The 19,105-nt window shown below is 43.0% G+C and overlaps 1 protein-coding gene across 2 annotated transcripts in view; it reads left to right on the plus strand.

Annotated features, from left to right (window-relative positions):
* The window catches only part of CAPZB (capping actin protein of muscle Z-line subunit beta), a 52,595-nt gene that overhangs the window by 1,804 nt on the left and 31,686 nt on the right, over positions 1-19,105 (plus strand). For both annotated transcript variants that reach the window (XM_090123102.1, XM_031613367.2), the window contains exon 2: positions 12,417-12,506. In XM_090123102.1, the coding sequence (XP_089979228.1) occupies positions 12,417-12,506 (90 nt within the window). The remainder of the gene's footprint in view (positions 1-12,416; positions 12,507-19,105) is intronic.

Consider the following 19,105-nt stretch of genomic DNA (forward strand, 5'->3'; position numbering starts at 1 on the left):
TGGAGCGTGAAGGAGCTAAAATGGCACTGGCACTTACAGCTGCTGTTTTATGTAGGTGCTACCAAAATAATGTAAAATTTATGAAGCCAATCAACTGAGGATAACACTTTCTCTTCTTCTTGAACTCTGAGTCTATTTCTGATTGTGATTGTGTCACTCTTGAAACCCAAGGCATCAGGTCAGGGAAGGTTTTCAGTGCCCACAGCATATCCTTTGCACATCTTGTGCCTTCTGAGAAATCCTGGTTTGAGTTATTTTGTAGAGTCCACGTTTTGTAAGCCAAGTATATGAGCTTAAATAAATACTGTCTTAAAAGGGAAATTCTCAAAGTAAATCAAGTTGATGGGGATTGTTGGGATAGAGAATGCTATTAATTGCAGTGATGCTAAATGTTTGGCTTGACAATACTTGAACCACAAGATCTTCAGATGGGATTTCCTCATATGGTAAATATATGTGCAGATATCTTATTAGTTGATATCTGGGAATAAACCAGAATGAAAGCACAGTTTAACTCTTTTGAATTACTATTTTTAGTACTTAAAGGATTCTCTTTGGAAAAGACATGTTCTACAGTTGTCAGCTGGACTTCTCAGTTGAGTTTCCCATGCAAAGGATGACTGATGAGCTCCAGACTGCATGGAGAATTCTCCTGCCTGCCCTTTGGAGGAATGTTTGGTCACATCCAAAGGGTCCCTTCCTCTAATTCAAATTGTAGAGCTGATTTCTTTTTCCTCCCCTTGAGCTGGTGCACATCATCACCGTGCTGCCTTGAGTTTTATCTCAACATGAAGCTGTTTCAGTGCCTTCTGAAGAGCTAGTAATTGTACTGCCTAAGTGTGAAGTTCTGAAAGGTGACTGTGCAGGCAGCTGGGGCTGAAGTTCAAGTCTGTGCTAACCCACTTCTGTGATTGTGTTTTTTCCAGACAAAGGACAAAATTCTGAAAGTTAAAGATGCTCAAAATGAAACTGGTCTTCTGTTTTCATCTGTATCCTCAGTCAGTCACTGTGCATTATAATTTCACTCCTTTCTGTTGATTTATGTAAGGAATTCTGAAGAGTTTGGAATGCCCAACCAAACCTTTGTCTCTCTTCCCCTAGTGCACAAGATCCAAAGCCCCCTGCTTGCCCATTTTTCCTAATTCTTTGCCATTTCCAGCAAGAAGGAGGGAAAACCGCACTTAAAACCATGGGATTTCAAATTTGAATTTCCATTGTGGGTGGAATCCATGTGGTGTGAAGGAGCAATGAATGTCTGAGCATTATAAACCTTTTCTCACCTTCCTGGTCCCCCTAGCTGTGCTGTAGTGCAGGGTTTGTTTGCTGGTAGGTTATGTTTGTTTATTTACTTATTACAAAGCTTTTCTAACTTGAACAGGAATTCAAGGGTGAATGCTGGTCAAGCAAGTTTTAAATATGTCTCCCTGCTGATTGAGCGGAGAGGTTTTATTACGAGGAGAAAATGGAGAATGCTTGAGGAAGCTGCTCTGCTTGTTTCCTAATTATAAAGTTGTAATTTTCCATGCCAAATGGAGTGGCAACCCAATCCTTCTGGCTTTTTAGATGCAACAAATCTCTGAGTTCAGGAATCAGAAACAGGATCTGCTTCCTATCTGTGATTGTCTAAAATAGGCTTTTATTTAGAATTACTTTAATTGTGTTAGGTAATACCTGGTGCTCGGTTTCCTAGAATGGTGGCTTGAGTCCTTGGCATCAAAGATCAGACTTCCTTGTATTATTTGGTTCTCTTTTTGGCCCTGCTGTCCTCCTTTAGGATTTAGAGTGGAAGTGTGCAGCGTGCTGTGAGCTTGTGCTCTGTGAGCTTGTGCTGCCTCGTCCGAGTTGGGCTGAGGAATTGCAGAATGCATCTGTAGGCACTTGACTTATCCAGCTGCCCTTCCCATAAATTACCTGCTTTATTCCTGCTGAATGCAAATTCAGCCTTGCTGCTTTATATTCCATCAGCATAGCTTGTGTTATTTATCAGCACGGGGTTGATTTGGGAGTCCTGCCTCTTGGTTTAAACCCATAAGAAATTGCTCTAAGTGTTCATAGCTGGGCTGCAGAGCAAGTCATTACTGGTGCTGTTCCTCTGATTGCGGAGAGGATGTCCTCCAGGTCTTTCAGTTATAGAAAGCAGAGCAGAGTTCTTGCTTGGTGCAGTGCCTTGGGATTTCCATCACATCCTTGTTGCAAAGTGGGAGGGCAAGCAGTCTGGGTGAAAGCAGAACCTGGGATCTGAGAATTTTAGCACCATCAGCTAGCCAAGAACAAAAAGAGCACTTAAGAGGATTTTGTGTGGAAGGAAAAGGGGTTGAGATGGCACTAAAGACATGAGCTTAGTGGTTGCCTTAAGCCATCAATCCATGCCACTGTAAATGAAATACTTTTTATTTCCTCTGGGAATTTTGTGTTCTTTCAGGTGATACTTTCTGTCTTTCGTGTTAAAGTGCTGAGCTTGCAAGTGATGTCCTGTAACCTGGCTTCCCCTTTTTGCTTTGGGAAATAACTGGATTTAAAAAAAGCTTGCTGCTTGCTGAGGCGGCTGTGTGATGGCTGTGCTGGCAACTTGAGACGAGCTCGAGAAACAAGAGATGGTTTTGTTGTTTTTTTTTCTTTTGGTAAGTTAATTCAAAGGATGAGAAAACTGAAATGGTGGAATGAGGTAAAATATCAGCTGCATCGTGCTGACTGCAGCGGGTGAAAACTGCACTTATCCAGCAGTTCCTATCACTGTGCAAATCCAGGGGTCATCTTGGGTGCAGCATGGAGAGCGATGTGATCTTGGCTCCATGCTGACTGCTGTGCTGGATGGTCAAGTACAGCTTTCATGTGGCTGTTGGTACAGGTGGAGGTGCTGCAGAGTGTGGTCAGGTGAAAATTGGTCAAATAGAGTAACATAACTTTGTATGAAATAGAAGGGGAAGTCTGATGTGGATTGGGATTGGCAAATAAGTCCCTTAATATAACCTGTCTCTGTTACTTAAATGTATTAAAACCTTAGAAAACAAATGCATCTCTGGATTGTGCACTGACTGCAGCTCTGTCTTAAGGGTAGGTCAGGCACGTACATAAACAGCAAGAAAAGCATGAAAAAACATGGAAACATTGGGTAAGCCTTGGAGTTATGGCAAGGGGAGGAATTTCAGGGTGCTTGAATACCTTATTGGATGGAGATGGGAATTCCATGGCCTTAGTACAGGTGAAACCACCAGCTTCCTAGTTTAAAACTTTTCTTACCCTTGGATCCTTTGGATGAAGCTGAACTGTTTGCAAGCTTTGAGGTGTAATCAGCAAGGTGCATTTCACTGGGCACAGTTGAAAGGCATATTAACCTACTTTTGTGACCTTTTAGGCAATAGGAGAATGCTGGGGGATGAGAGCTAATTAGATAACCTCTCCCTGTCTCCTCGCTGCCCTGTCAAGCATCCGATTACTTGCCAGAGTTATCCCATGAATTTACAACCCCAGCTACGAGACTTTGGGGTACTGGAAAGTGCTGAGCTAGTCCCAAAGCAGCAGGCAGGAGCTCAGGGCTGCACTAACAGCCCAGCATGAAGCTGTGTTGATTAGGTTCTCAGTAAGCGTGTCTGTTCGTAGTCGTTCGGTGATAGGGTATGTGCCTCCCTGCTGCTATAATAATGTGTGCTTTCTCTCTTGTTTTTGATGTAACTTGTATGGAAAAATAATCTAGGTTGCTGTTGGCTGGAAGGAGAATGCAGATTTGCCAGGCCAGGAGCAGCTCGCTTTGTACAAGGGAAAAAAATCTCCATCTGATTTGGGCAGCTCCTCTTCTGATGTTTTCGTGACCAAATTGATTGGGATGTGAAACAAGCAGCACGTAGGATAAAACAGTGCTTTGAAGAGATCATCCGGGATTAAAAGAAGGCATCGCAAGCAGTGCGTTCACAGATGGTCAGGATGGCAAATGGCAGTGCTGAATCTCAGGAGCTGTTGGGTTTGTTGTGATTAGTTTTTATATTTAAAAATAAAATGAAGGATTTCCTGTCTAATCACACCCATCTGAAGGTGCTAAATGCCCTGTGCATTCAGCTGTGAATATCCACTGGTAAACAAGTAGTTTCTTTGAGAGGTACTGAAGTCTGATACCTCAGTGCTGTCCTGTGGAAAGGGACTGACACCTCCTATTTTGGAATCTCCTGGTAGCAGCATGTGCTGTAGCACAGATCCCTGAATGACATGTGCTGAGATCTTGTGTTTTCCTACAGATTTTTTTTTCTTAATTTCTTCTGCTACTTTACTTTCTAGAAACAGCAGACAGAACCTGGCTGGCCTGTTGAAGCTGAGCTCAGTACTGCCATTGCTAAGGGTGCCAGCAGAAGCAGCAAAAAGAAAGCAGTCTATCTCTAAAGACTGATTTGGGCACTTCCTCTGCAATATTTGGATGGAAGGCAAGATGATGATCTACAAGAAACAGATCATCAGGCTGGGGAACCACCACAGACCTGTTCCATTGCCTTATTTCACTGGCTGAGCTAACCCAGGTAGTCAGAAGCAGCAGACCTGTGAAGAAAGAATGAAGTGGAAGGATGGGGACAACAGACTCAGTAATTTGGGGTGCATCTGCAGGGCAGAAGCAAAGAGATAACAGGAGTTTCAGCCAAAGGGCTGACAGTGTCAGGAAGATCCTTTGAACAATTTCCTGTTACAAGTTCTGTGAAAACTTGTAGCTGCTCAGCAATAATCCTGCATTGGGTGAGTCAGGGTGAATCTGCACATGGGGGCAGGGGAGCAGTGCCTTCATTCTTTAGAAAGCAAGAGATGCTTACCTGCACGATGCCTTATACATGCCATAGTATTTGTGGAGCTACAGAAAGGGATTAAAGTACAGTGCTGACTTGAGTCGCAAGGAAATATCTGGAGGCATCTTAAGTTACTGGGTGCATTAAGTGACACTGAATGGTTACAGTGTCAGAAAAGCAGCCTGCGCCGGGATGTCTGCAGTGGGGTATGTGTGTGCTTGTGCTGCAGCCAGCATCTATTCCAATAGCAAAGCTGCTAGGCAGATACATAAACATCCTCACAAAGTGGTTGCGAGACTGGGATACGTTCTTATATCTCCTATCTGTAGAAATACCTGATGAAGAAAATGCTACTTTGTTTTATATCCACGCTTTAACCAAGCAAAAAGACACTCATAACCATTGTGAAGTAACATCAGCCTAATTAAACTTATTAACGTTGCTTAGACTAAGGTGGTCAGCTCTGCAGTCAACTTCAGTGACTTTAATCCCATTTATTAAAAGTTAGCTATGTGGTTTTGCAGTCTGCAGGTTTTCTGTGCTGTCTCCTCTTTACTCTTTCATGTGGGGCTAATAGATTGCATATTCACTTGATGCCATGATTTATTGGGAAATGACTTTTTGCAAACTTTACGCTTCACAGGAATTCTTGGCAGAAGATGAAAGCCAGTAAATTACATTGTCATGTTCAATGACAAGTTTAATAAATAAAACATTGTTTCTGTTACCCAGAAGACAAACACTGGTGCAGAAATCATTAGTGATGGTGGAAAAAAAGTCAAGATGAATAGCCTTTTCCCAGAAAGCCTTGGTACTGGTCCACCCTGCTTGTCTGTTTGTTGGACAGATGAGAGACTTGCACTGGGCTTTACATCACACCTGTGGATGTGCTAGCAGGAGCTGAAATGCCTCTAGCTGAGACACAGCCCCAGGGAGTGTAAATTGGCTGCAGAACGTGCTCCAGGAGCTGCTAAATTCCTGCTTCTACAGCAAAGAGAGTTACAGTCCAGTGGCCTGCCCCAAACTGTCAGGGTTGTTAGGTTTTCCTCGGTTGGTGTAAAATAATTTGACAGATAGTTGTTCCGTGAGACTGAGCTTTTTAGTAAGGTAGTGTAATGAGCTGTGGTTTGTTTTGAAACTGCTGGATGGAAATGCCTTCAGTGTGCTGTAATCCATTTGGTAATTGTTTCTGAGGTTGGGCAAGGATGTTGGGTAGTGCCCTGTGTGCACTGGGCAGTGCTCACCTGACCTGGAGGTAAGAGTGATGAAGTCAAAGCACAGAGGTTGAGTCAAAGGACACTTGAAAGCATCTGCTTGAAGGTAAAACAGCAAGGATTTGGGAAGAGGCTTCCTGCAAGCTTTGAGGAGATCACTGAGCAACTGCAGGAGGAGACCTCTTGGGTAGTGCTGCTCTTTCTGTCCAGAACTTGCCTTAGTTGTGCTGTCAGCCTGAAATAGTGTTAAGTATCCAATGTCGCTAGTGTGCTGGTGGCAATGAAACTTAAGCTGCCTCATTTTGCTCTCCTTCCCGTGGATTATTTTAGTTCCTATGCAAGCCTTTGGAGTAGATAGTCTGAGTTACTGTCCACTGCAGAAGGTCTGTAAAGAAGAGGTGCTTTGTGAGTGCCTGTCTTTTAGGTTTGTGTCTATTCAGTTCATGGACCAACACAGAACAAAAGCTGGTCAGGGTTGTCCTCTCACTTTCTGACAAGCATGCAGGTGACTTTGTCAGTGCATGCAGCAGCTAGACCTGAGTTTACAGAACAAGCTTGAATGAGTTTTCATTCATTAACTAGCTCTAGTGCTGCGTTTTCATGGCTTGCTCAGCTATTTTAAAGGGGAGAGCAGAGGAGAATGAAATATGTTCTGCAGGAGAACATCTCTGAGGAGGATTCACTGGTATGATGCGTAGATTTGCTCTCTAAGTACAGGTTACACAATAACTCAAGTACAGCACTTTCAGCTAAAATCTTACAATCCATCACTTCTTGCTTTTGTTTTAATCTTCAATCCTCATTTCGCATCTGTGGAATGAGCATTCTCAGCAGCTGGTCTGTCTTGTTTGATCTTGACCACAGCACTAATGTAACAGCAAATTGAGCTAAATGTTACTAAAGATATGTGATGGCCGTAATCATTCGGGAAGATAAAAGCCTCTGGATCCCATCCTAACCAGAGAGTAGTCCAGGAGAAGGAGTCTGTCTGCATCAGCGTTGTGATCAAAGATTATTAAAAGAACTATTCTTTATTACTATCCATGATGTAATGGATCTTCAGCTTTTACTACGTGTGATTGTTTCTTAAATGTGCAGTCAGACCTTCTCCCACTGGTGCTGCTGGGAAGCTGTGATTTATAACAATATTACAAGTGGCTTTAGATAGGATCTGCCAGAAGAGGGTTAATAGTCAAGGGAAAAATTACAAGGGAAAAACAGATTGCAAGGGGTGTGTGCCGCTGATGGAAGTGTCATGAATGCAGGGATTCATAGATTGGATGAAGTTATTCCCCTTCCCATCTCATATCCTAAAAAGTGAATGCTGACAGCCTGTTGTGCTGGGAGCCGGCAGGGAATCCTGTGCTTAACATACGGCTTTGCTTCTCATTGCTCAGGGTTACAATAATTCAACCCTTTGCTAAAGCTTCTAACAGTAATACTACCCTATTGTGTAATTTGAAAGAGGAGGCTTCTGCCTTTTGAGCTCGGGAAGTTGGCAAGGAGTAAAATGACGAGGAGGATGGGAAGCCGCGTATCTGTTTCAATTAAAGAAATTTAGTGTTTAGTGCCACAAAGCTGAAACATTAGTCAGACATTCCTGTTGGGAGAACTGGCAGGAAATAATATGATTTACAATCTGGGGTATGTCTGCAACATAAAAGGAAGAGAAAAAGTCATTTGCTGGTTGCGTACTTCTGGTCCTGGATTAATTTACGGAGGTATTTTGCTTGTAAGCCGACCAGCGATCAAAGCGCTCTGATGTGTGATTGCTTCAAATTGCCTAAGTTAAGCAAATATTCTATTTTCGGTGTCCCTTTGGGTTTTCATCTTTTATTTCAGTTCTCTGAAAATTGAGATGCCAGCTTATGCTTGAAGTTTGGTGACTTTTCAAATTCCAGGCTGGAGCAAATCTGAGTATGGAACAGCATGCAGACCTCCAGGTCATCACCAGGAGCCTGGCAGCCATGCCATTTCAGAGCCAAGACAGAGTGTTCAACTGGTAAACATGGGCAGCACGGCACAAATAATAGATGTTTTTACAAGTGGTGTGTTTTTTTTACCTTAATCATAACTTGTGAAGTCATTTTTAGGTCATCTAGTTCTTCTCAACTTGCATCAGAGACTGGAAATGGCGTGGGTCAGTGTGGCATAGCCAGACCTGGTGTGGATGGGCATTATGCTGGTTTCTAGTTGGAAAGATTTGCTGGCCCAAGTAGCTTATTTCCCAGAACAGGCTGAAATAAGTGCTCAGTGCAGCAGCACTTGGCTGCCTCAGCTGGTTTCTCTTGGTTCAGGAGCAAGCTCAAGGCAGTGCTGATATAGGAAGACAATGCAGAAGTGAAACCAGACTGGTTTTCTTTATGAAGAAAATGCTGAATTCTGTTTGAGCTCAACAGCAACGTAGGCAAATGAGCAGGAGTCATCCAAACACAGCTGTGGGGGCCAAAGAATTCAGTCTGCAGTGTTGTGAAATGTGGTGGTCAGCCTTGGAAATGAGCCTTCTAAAGCCTGGAGCGTGGGTAGCTGGCAATGGAGAGTTGGGAAAACCTGGGAAAGCAGCCTATGATTTTCTGTGAATGTTTGTAGTGACTTCCTTACTCTGTGTAGCTTACATCCACTTTCATGCTAGCTGCCTACATATTTAAGGTCAGAGGAGTCCCTTGCTCTTGAATAACAATGACCTTAACATGCCCCTCTTTCAGGCATTGGAACGTGGAAACATAATAGTTTACTACACAATCAACAAACCCTCCTCAAAACAATCAAACAACACTGTAGTAGCTTCCTGACTTCTTTCTTTGTGGCTTCTGCATTGAAGGACATTTGTCCATCCTCAGCCTTCTAACACTATTCCGTTCATACAGTAGTAGGCAGTAAATAAACATGTACACAGCCTCTGTGCTCTTAGATAACTGATTTTTTTTCAGTCTCAGTGCTGTGCTGAGGTGAGCAGAGACTTGGGGTTGTTTTGAGGGTGTCTGGTGTGCTTGGCTTATTTGCTAGAGACTGCAGAGAAGAGCAGAATGCAGGCAGAGGAAGCTAAACAACCATTCCTGTAGACACATTCATAACGTTTTGCCCTGCGGTATATGGGAGCAGTATAGCAGATGCTTAAGTGAAGATTGTAGATAGCCAGATATCTTAGAGGAAACTTATTAAGAGGTGCTTTCATCTTGACTAATATTTTCAGTCTTTGAGATTTCTATGATCTCTGAAATCCTTCAGTGACTTGAGCTGTAATAAAACTTCGTTTAGAATTTCTGTCTGAACTCCCTACTCCTCCACAGGAGTTCTGTGCTGGATGTAACAGTGGGATGGGGGAAAGCAGGCTGGTATCAAGTAAACACTAAGCTCATTAAGTCCTGCAGCCTCAAAGCGCTTGGCTTTGAGTCCAGGCTGAGAGAGAGCTGTCTGATCACCTCACCAAGCAGAGGGATAAGCCTCTCCATGGCTAAAGGCAGGAATTCTGCAGTGTTTTGTCTAGAGGTCCGTGAAGAAACTGTCTTCAATATGCAATTTAATGACAGCTTTAAGCAAGTGGAGATCTAGAAGAAGTGAAATTAGAGTGGAGAGATGAATGGGCTCAGATGTCTGTATTGAGGTGAGATGTATTCTGAGCACCTTTCTCTTGCACAGTTAGTGTAAGAGTTTTATTGAATTTCCTATTAAAATACCACTGTCAGAATCACAGAAAAATGTGTTCCTGGAAGTGTTCGTTCTTCTGTAAAATCAGGAAATGTGTGCTGCTGGGTTTAGCACCTTAGATGTGATTCCTCTTAAATATCTACAGCTATTCCAGATATACCCAGCTGGGGTGGAGATTGGAACCAAAGGATGTGTGTGACTACAGGCCTGGTTCCTAAAAACCTCGCTTCTCCAGCACAGAAAGAGTCAGGAGCATTTGCTCCTGGTAGAATTAGCCATTCTCTTCTGAAATAGGGCATAACGAGTGCATCCAGCACCCAAACATATGGCTGTGCAGTTGTGTGTGCTTTGTATTGCCTTCTTGTTTGGGCCAGCGTGGATTTGTGCTGAGTTAAAGTCACCATACAGCCACAGGCTTAGGCACAGGGATGCATCAGAACCTGCCTTTATTTCAGTGCTTTAAGGGATCTACAGGCAAGCCATTTAAATATTATTTAAATACTCTGCAAAAAGGCTGGAATCCTGCTGTTCAGCCTTGCTTCTCCTTCAGGAAAAGATATGCTTCTCGTTGGTGTATGCCTGGATATTTTTGGGCTTTTCTTGGTTGCACACAGCCACTTGTGCCAGCTGTGGCTGAATGCCTTTAAGAATCTCTGCCTTAAGCAGTCTTGCTCATGTATTTTCACAGCTGTTAATGAATATACTGTTATAAAAATGTCAGTACAAGTTCTTCTGGTTATCCATAAAAGGATTCTGCAACTGCAGAAGATAATCCTTCACTCAGTGCAGTTTATTTTGAAACTGCCATGCTATAAAACACCTTCTCTGAGGTTGCACTTTAACAGTGGTTTTTAACATTATTATTTCCCTAGTTTTTTGTCTGTCAAACAATTCCAGCTGGCAGAGCAGGAGAGAGCATTTCCATGAGCATTCCCACGATCCCCAAGCATGGAGCACGACCTTGCAATCACACACCAGCTCTCCTGTGATGTAAGAGATAGCAGGAGGTAAAGATAATACTTGATGTGGTAGATCTCCTGCCTGGGCTTGGCTGTTGCAGAGGGGCACTCGTAACCCATCTCAATAATGCCTGAGGGGTGGTTGCAAGAAGTGAGTTTTCCTTTCTTTCTATTTGAAGAAGGACACGAGATGTTGCTGTCATTGGGGAGCTGGGATTTTTGTCCCTTAGTTTCTATCTATGCCCAGGGGTTATTCTTCAACTCATGCCTGGATTGGTGTTTCATCTTCAGCTGATGTGAAACATTTGACCCCTCCTAGGAAGAGGACTGTTCTCAGTGTGGAAAGTAAGAGGCTCATAAGCAGTATCTGGAGGAGCTTCCTGTTCTTGAGCTTGTGACCACGGGACAGCTAATGGAGAACAGCAGCACCAGGGCTGTGGGTTTCTCTGCCTTTTGGTTCTTCTCTCCAGGCTCATTTCTTCTGAAGATTTGCTTGTCACATTACCCAAGCGCTTAAAGAGTGTGGGGATTGAAAGCATCCTCCTTCTATCACAGCAGGTGACTGCCATTAGCTTGTGCTCTCCGTGCAGAGAGGTGAGTTGATGCCTACCTGCCTGTAGAGCTGGAGTGTTTTTCCAAAGGTGATGCTCAATAACCTCAGAAATAACTACACAATCTCCCCAAACCGGTCTGTCTGACTTGCTGTCCGTGCAATATTTACCTTTTGATAATGAATGGGCAGTGCCTTTTTAGATCTATTTTCATTAAGCTTGACTTCCCACTGCTTCTCCTTGGCATGGGGGCTGCTACTTGAATCTCGTGGTAATGCAGCTGCTTCAGTTTTAAAGCCTTTAAGTATATCTTAGAGCTTGGTTGAATGTAGGAGGAGAAAATTAAATTTAAGCTTGTTGTAAATGGGTGTCTAGAAGTAGAGAAACAAAAAGGGAGGGGAAGAAGCAGTGAAAAAAACAAGCTTGCTGTGCTTCAGAATGGTGATGTGCTGATGAAAGGAATGTGCTGTTGGGTTTGCAGGGAAGTGACTCTCACCCTTGGTGAGAAGAGCAAAAGGTTGTGCTGGGAACTTAGTTCTGCTCACTGAGTGTCTATGATAATGTCTGTTGCAGATTTTCTAATTCTGAAATGATTTTTAAGCTTTTATCTTTTTCTGTGTGGAATTTATTGAGAGGCCAACTGTAATAAACCCCACTGAGTGTGTTGCTGTGGTTTCTCAAGAGAATTAAAGCTGTTGATTCCTTAGATACAGGCAGCTTTTGGTTTGTCTTTTGGAATAAGAAGGAAATAATGGATCACACTTTGTGCATGTTTCACTTTGTTTTTTGGTAAAGCTGAAGGAGGAGGGGAGAGATCTGTCAGAACAGAATTTGCCTTGGGTACTGATTGTCTTGAGCTGAATGACACAACATGAATGAGGAAGAGCTAAAATTGTTTCAGGAGAAGGAACTTTCAGTTCCCTAACCCAGATTAATCTTGAGATAGCATGGAAAAACATTGCATTGAATGTTTCCTTAAGTGTAGGAGATGGTTTTTGGTGAGGACTGGACTGCTTGGTGTTAAATTGCTGGCATGGCACCAGCTTAAGCTGTGCCCTTTGAACTGGGCTCTAGAACACTTCTTGCAATACCAAGTGAATAATCAGTGATCAAATGGTTCCAAACGGTGTTTTATCAAAATGTTTTGATGTAAAACATTCTGCAGATTAGAATTGCTGTATCTCTCCCCATTAGGAGGTTGACAAGCACCACAGTTCTAGTTCACCAGACTTTGTGCTTATCTGTACATGCTGTAACAGAGGGATGTTCTTGTTTCTGCAGAGTGACCAGCAGCTGGATTGTGCCTTGGATTTGATGAGGCGTCTGCCTCCACAGCAGATAGAGAAGAATCTCAGTGACCTCATTGACTTGGTGAGTACTGCATGCTCCAACCAGATGATGACTGAGTTCTGGGTGTGACAGATCTGGTATGTAAGAACATTTCCTGGGGCATCTCCCAGGTATGGTGATCTGCAGTTTTCTCCTCCTGTTTTGGCACAGTTGAGGAACTGCCCGAACAATGCCAGGAATCTGGGTGTTTGTTCTGGGCAGACCAGCAGGTACTGCTGTGTGTGCATGGAGATGCTTTTGGGTAAAGGATCATCAGCACCTTTCTTGATGAAGTTGTCATCAACAGTTTGAAGGCTGCTTTTTATTACAAATAACTGAAGAGTTCACACAAGTTGGGTGCACGCCTTTGTACTGAGTATTCTCTCCAGATTAGCTACTTTCCAGTCTGCAGTTTGACGTGGGGACTTTTACCATAGATGCAGCAGATATGCAATGACACGTGCTTCAGAGGCCTTACTGCAACAAAATATTGCAGGACTAGAGCACTGCAGTTCTGGAGAATGCCCAGATCTATTTATATGTTATGACATACCAGGTATTCTGCAGTCCAGTGAGTATCCAAGAAAGAACCCTTGCCAACTACCTTGTGCTGATACCTGTTTTCTGCTTGCCCATGCAACGTTCATTATCCTGCCATAAATTAGTAGCAAAGTAACTTCAGTATTACACAGTACATGTATTCCCATTCTCAGTTGCATAAGGTTGAGTTGTGCATTCTGTGAAGTGATATGCTATGCATTTGGGTTTATAATGGACTTGTTAGTGTCAGCTATCTCTGAAAACTGTGTGCCACAGTTGCCTCTAGAGCAGGCTAAAGTATTATTAAATGCAAATGTAATCTGTATAGAACCAACTGTAGAGGAGGCTGGGAAAATGTTTTTCCACTGTCTACTCTGAATATGATTTATGCTTAACAGTTTTCTGTCCTGAGCTTTCAGACTTTTGTAGACAGGGATGTTGAGTTTGGAATGGAGCTGTAAGACCTTTGAATTAAGACTTTTCTCCTATCTTCCTGTGAGAATTGCAGCCCTTTCCTTTGGTGGATCTGAATCTTACGCATGACTCTCAGACGAGATTTGTCAGCCCCTTAAAAAACCTGTGGTGATTCTGCATATAGCATCTACTTGAACTGATACCTCTTATTAAACTGCTTAAATTGCATCCAAGCTGTTCGCCATCTTTGTGTGCAGAAGAGTGGGTGCTTAACAGGGAAAAATTTAGCTGAGAAGTCTGTTCCTAAGTAGTATTGCAGCTGGTGTTGGTGAACTTGGGAGGAGTCCTATGGTGAAAGAGCTCTGGCTGACTGAAGTTGATCAAACTCTGTTTAAATATTGCATTTGGTTACATAAGCCAAGGTATAGGTAAGAAAGCTCTATGGGTCAGGGAAAGAAATCATTCCCTCCAGGAAGGGATTATTTCTCTTTCTTGAAACCATTTAGTAATTGTCTACATCTGTGCCACCAAAACTCTTGGCAGCTTAAGGCATCATTCTTGTGGCTATTGTTGGAGGTAGGACACTAACTAAATCCTGGTTTGATCTGGTATGATAGAGTGGGTTTTCTGATGAAATATGGAGGAATGAGTGGATATCAAGGTTTGATCAACTCCAAGGACCATCCAGAACAATGAGTTGTTTAGGGAGCCATGGTAAGCCTGACTGTATAATTGGTATGAGGCTTTTCTAATGACTCAGAAAATTGCTAGTTACCTCTCAGTGTTGGAATTACTTTTGGATGGTGCTCATTAGTGTTCTACATGCTTTCCATCAGCAGCACGCTCTGGGGGCTTCTTTTCATATTGAAAGTGTAACATGAAACAGACCAGTTTGAAACATGCTTAGGAGGAGGGGATCAGTATGATTCCCTCACTGGTTCCTGCAGTCCCTTCTGCGGGGTGGAGATGACATAACCTATTAAAGCCAGTATGATTTATTTATTAGTGAGACATTTGTAAACCTCTTCTGCAGCCCACTCTGAGCCTGACCTCCACAAGACAGAAACCTACAATATTTAGATAAGAGCAGTACATGCACTGCCACCTTGTAAGAGTTCCAAAAACATCATGAGCCAGCCTCTAGCAAATAGTTTTTTGACCTTTCTTGGCAGGTTTCATCCAAACCTTTACAGCTGATGATTTTTATTCTGTTTGCTTTACCATTACCAGACAATAACCTCCTTGATGTAAAAGGTCAGGCCTACATGCATGAGCAGGTTCATTAAGTTTGTGATAGAATTATAAAAGATGGCACCTTGACTTCTGCTTCCTTTGTATTTGGTTTCCTTGCTTCATTACACTTCCATGCTGGAGTAGACTTGGAGCAGAGACCTGAGTCTTGTTTCTTTTTTTTTTTGACTCTCCTGTGGGAAGTATACATTATTCCATGGTCTGTTTGCAGTTCAGCTTTCCATCTTTTGATAAGAGCTGATCTGCAGAATGATGCATAGCTACTGTTTTGATGCTTATTTAAACTTGTTGAAAGACATGGATGGTAACTTAAACGTGTCTTTGTATGCAAAGTGTTTCCACAACAAATGCAGGAAGAAAGTAACATCGATTTGCTAGGCTTGTCATGCTGCTGGGAGGAATAGCTGTGCTAAGTTTTCTGCCTCAGGTCCCTGTTTTGCTACACCCAAAGCTCTGCTTTTTAATAAAAGAGCATTTTGGTGCCAGAAAGTGTATGGAATACATTCAAGGCTGTCCATTACTGCCCCCAAGCGTCAGGCTGACTAGGCAAGGGGTCCAAACTTGAACATGAAGTAAAAGACTGGGGGAAAGAATAGGATTTTTGGGTCACTGGCCCTCATCAGACCAGACACTTTTCATTCATTAGCAAAACAGTTTGTGGTTTGCCCTTTTACCACATCTGTTGTTGCTTTTTCAGACTGCAGAGTCCTCAATTAGAGTTCATTAGAGACCTTGTCAATCAAAGGACTCAGCAGCCCTGCCTGAAAGAAGCTGTGCAGGGTGCTGGTGATGTGCCTTGGCATGGAATGCACTGCTTGGAGTTCAATTAGTTGTTATTTGTAAAATAGACTACTTGGAGGCTGTCAGAATGTGCAAGAGGACTTCTAAATCACTAGCAAATGTATTTAGTGCAGGTATATGCCTTTTTAAGGGCAACATATTTAAACTAAAGTGTTTTTTCTGTGTAAAGTCTCTGGAAAATTGTATGAGGGAAGCCTTGGAGCCTGTACCTGTGAGCCAAGTGTGGGATGTAAAGCAGGATGCATGAAAAGGGCATGAAGTGATTGTACTGCTCGTGCAAATCACACTTTCTGGCTCTAGTAAGGAGGCTGGTAGTGCTGTTAAATGGCTTATACTGACAGATCAAACCCATTTGGGGGAGTTGTCCTCCTGCTTCCTTACTGCACAGCTGTCACTTTCAGAGTAAGTCAGTCCACATGTACCTTCAGCTGTGCTCTTTCCAAAAGAAACTGCACAGAAGACATCAGCTTTCAGGTGGAGCTGTTGTGGAGGACCTCAGCTGAGGAGCACACAGCAGGTAGGTGAGCAGTGGCTGAGTCCCACCTTCCTGACACCTTTCCCATCACAGGATGGAGGAGGGGTTGGCTGTGCTCATGGGCCACGTGCACAAGTAAGGAGTCTGCAACAGGGATGTCTTGGTGATTTTGGCTTCGAGTATGGAAGTTGATGTGCCCTCTGTGTTGGTAAAAGTGAAGCAGGTTCCTCTGCAAGTGAGAATTTCCTGCAGAGTGTTTAATATTTGGATGTTTGCCTGTGGGTGCATGTATAAATTAAATGAAAAAAACCCAGCTGACTCAGGAGAATCAGATGGCTGGCATGAAGGTGAGCATGGAGAATTGTCCTTATAAAACTTGATTGCAGAGTGGACAGGCAGGCTTGCCATGTACAGGGCTTGCTCACAGCCATGCCTTTCTTTGTCTCTCTCCCCAGTAAAGCTGGTGTTCAGCTTATCCCATTTTCATCCAGTGTTAAATGTGAAGGCCTTCTTGTAAAGACTCAAGTTCTTGTTGCTATGGAAGAAACAAAGCTCAAGTTCTTCTATCTATAAATCAATTGCTAACTTTGCTATGTGTTGTTTGGTTTCTCCCAAGGGTCATTTGCAGTTACAGTTTTGAGGGTGACCATCTTTGCTTGATGTTTCTCATCATAGGAGAATGCTTAACTATTTTAGTAGCACATGTTACTAAGGAGTCCCACAGTGATGAATTTATGCCTGCACAAGCTTCAGATGTTGAAATATTTGAACAATATTCATGAGCTTGCTTCACATAGCCTCAGATCTGCTTGTATGTCTTCAGTAACAGAAAATACATTAAGCTGGAGAATTTATCCTCTGGAATATTGCACAGACCATAAAGAACATGAGAATGTGACTGGAGCTTTATGTATTTGGAATCCAAAAGCCTGAGCAATCTGCAGTGCTGAGAAGAAAGATAAAATAATTGAGTGCAGATGGCTAGCTGAACTACTAGTGATGGTGGAAGATTTTTCTTCTTTTAATGAAAATTAAAATAAAATTCAGACTTAAGAGAGTGGAGGCAGAAGGGCACTGACCAACCAGAGCTGGGTTTTGCTCTGCTGCTGGTCCTCAGCTTGCTGAGTGATGTGGTGGGCTCCAGGCTGGCAGCAACCAGTTGGCTAAGGAAAAGGGCTCTGGCTCTGGGTGAATTGATGGTGGGTGAGTGCCAGTTTTCCATTTGGTGAGTAGCTGTAAGCAGGAGCTTTTCCAGCTAGAAAAGATTCCCTATGGATACCTTGATGGCAACTGGACATCACAGTACATCTAAATTGTCCATGGAACACTTGGCATAGAGCTTGCAACCTCCCCATGCATGAGACCATGCACTTCTGTTTCACTTCTGGCTTCAATTTCACTTTTTCTTTTTAAGCCTAAACTGTACCTTTTTTTCTTCCAGGCTCTTGCCATTGCATTGCTGCTGTTAACAAATCCTTGAATTGCCTATTTAAATGTCTTCCTAAAGGAATGTGGGGAGGGGAATCGCTTGATGAGCTTGAATCCTAATTAGAAAACTATCTATGTTCTTTTAAATGTAGTGGGGGAAGTTAGACTATAGAAACATTGAGGAAGGACTGGAGAGAGTATGCATGTCTCTGCCTTTCCCATGGCTGTCACTGGGTATCTCCACCACCAGCTGGATGCACAGCCAGGACTTCCCAAGATACTGATATGCTGTGATGGCTCATGGGACTCAGGACTGGTAATGGGATACAGAAGCCTTCACCTGGAGGTCACTAGTCAGAATGTGGGGCATCTCGTTGTGCCTGCCAGATGGCTAGCTTTTGTTTCTCACTAAGCTGCATAATGCCGAATCCAGCCCTGGTTGTCACCTTTCAGACAGTTTAGCTGCACTTCCTCGAGCTAAGCTGAAAATGTCAGTAATTAATTTCTGCCATGACATCATTAACTAGACGAACCTAGGTTTACAACCTAATTAGCATTTGCCTTTTGCCAGAAAAGCAAATTGATTTTTATTTCCCTTTTGCAAATTTTTACAGCACTGGACTTCAGTGCAAATACTTGAGTAAAGCTGAGCTGTTTCCAATATCAGTTATATCTGGCCTCGAACACAAAAGTCCATTTAAGTGTCATTTAATAAACCAAGTTTAAAGAATGTGTGGCCCTTGGACATCTGATGGATCAAATTAAGGTTTAGCAATGTGTGGATTTGTGGGAGTGACATTACTGGTGGTTTTAGGCCCAAGATGAGTGGAGCCAGGCTTCCTTCTAGAGCTTCCACAACATCCGTTATGCCGTGTCTGTGTTCTGCAGGAACAGGAAAATATGAGGCTGTGGAATGACTCAAATTATAATAATATTTTATTAGATGCTAGCCTGGAGGGGAGGAACCCAGGCTGCAGGGGGTTCTTGTGCCAAAGCAGTTCTTCTGCAGAAGTGCTGGTCTTGCATGGGCTCTTCGTTGCTGTGGAGTGATGCTTTGCCCAAGTGACACGTGCAGTGTTTATTGTGTGAGTTGTCTTAAAGACAAAGCAAATTAAAACCGTGAGTTCACACACATCTAAAATATGCATTTTCCTGTTTGCATGCAGGTTTTAATTAAAAACAACTTGTCATGTGTGCTTTCAGATAGCTGTGTGTTACAGACCCTGTATCAAACGACCAATGGATCTGAGTCCCTGCATTGCTAATCTTCTGGAGCTCACTCCATCTTCCTTCTGATTCACAGAATCACAGAATTGCCAGGGTTGGAAGGGACCTCAAGGATCATGAATCTCCAACCCCCCTGCCACATGCAGGGCCACCAACCATCCCACCTAATGCTAGACCAGACTGCCCAGGGATTCCTTAAGGAAAAATGTTTCATCTTTTAATTTTACTGCTTCTAACTTAGTTTTCCAGCAACGTGAGGTTCCTGAGGAGGTCAGAACGTACTGACCTCTGCATAAACATGGAAAAAAAGAGGTATTTTTAAGCCCAGAACCTCACACTAACAATATTACTGCTTCAATTGCAAACATGATTCATTTCAGTCAAGGCTGCTGGAAAAAAACAATAATGGCAGTGTGTTCAGGTTGCAGGGCTAGCAAACCAACCCATTAGCTGTTCTGAATATGTAAGGTGAAGAATTTGATGCAATCCAATGAGCATGATCAAA

Source organism: Phasianus colchicus, chromosome 22 (genome assembly GCF_987193195.1).
Source record: "Phasianus colchicus chromosome 22, bPhaCol1.hap1.1, whole genome shotgun sequence".
NCBI classification, from domain to species: Eukaryota; Metazoa; Chordata; class Aves; order Galliformes; family Phasianidae; genus Phasianus; species Phasianus colchicus.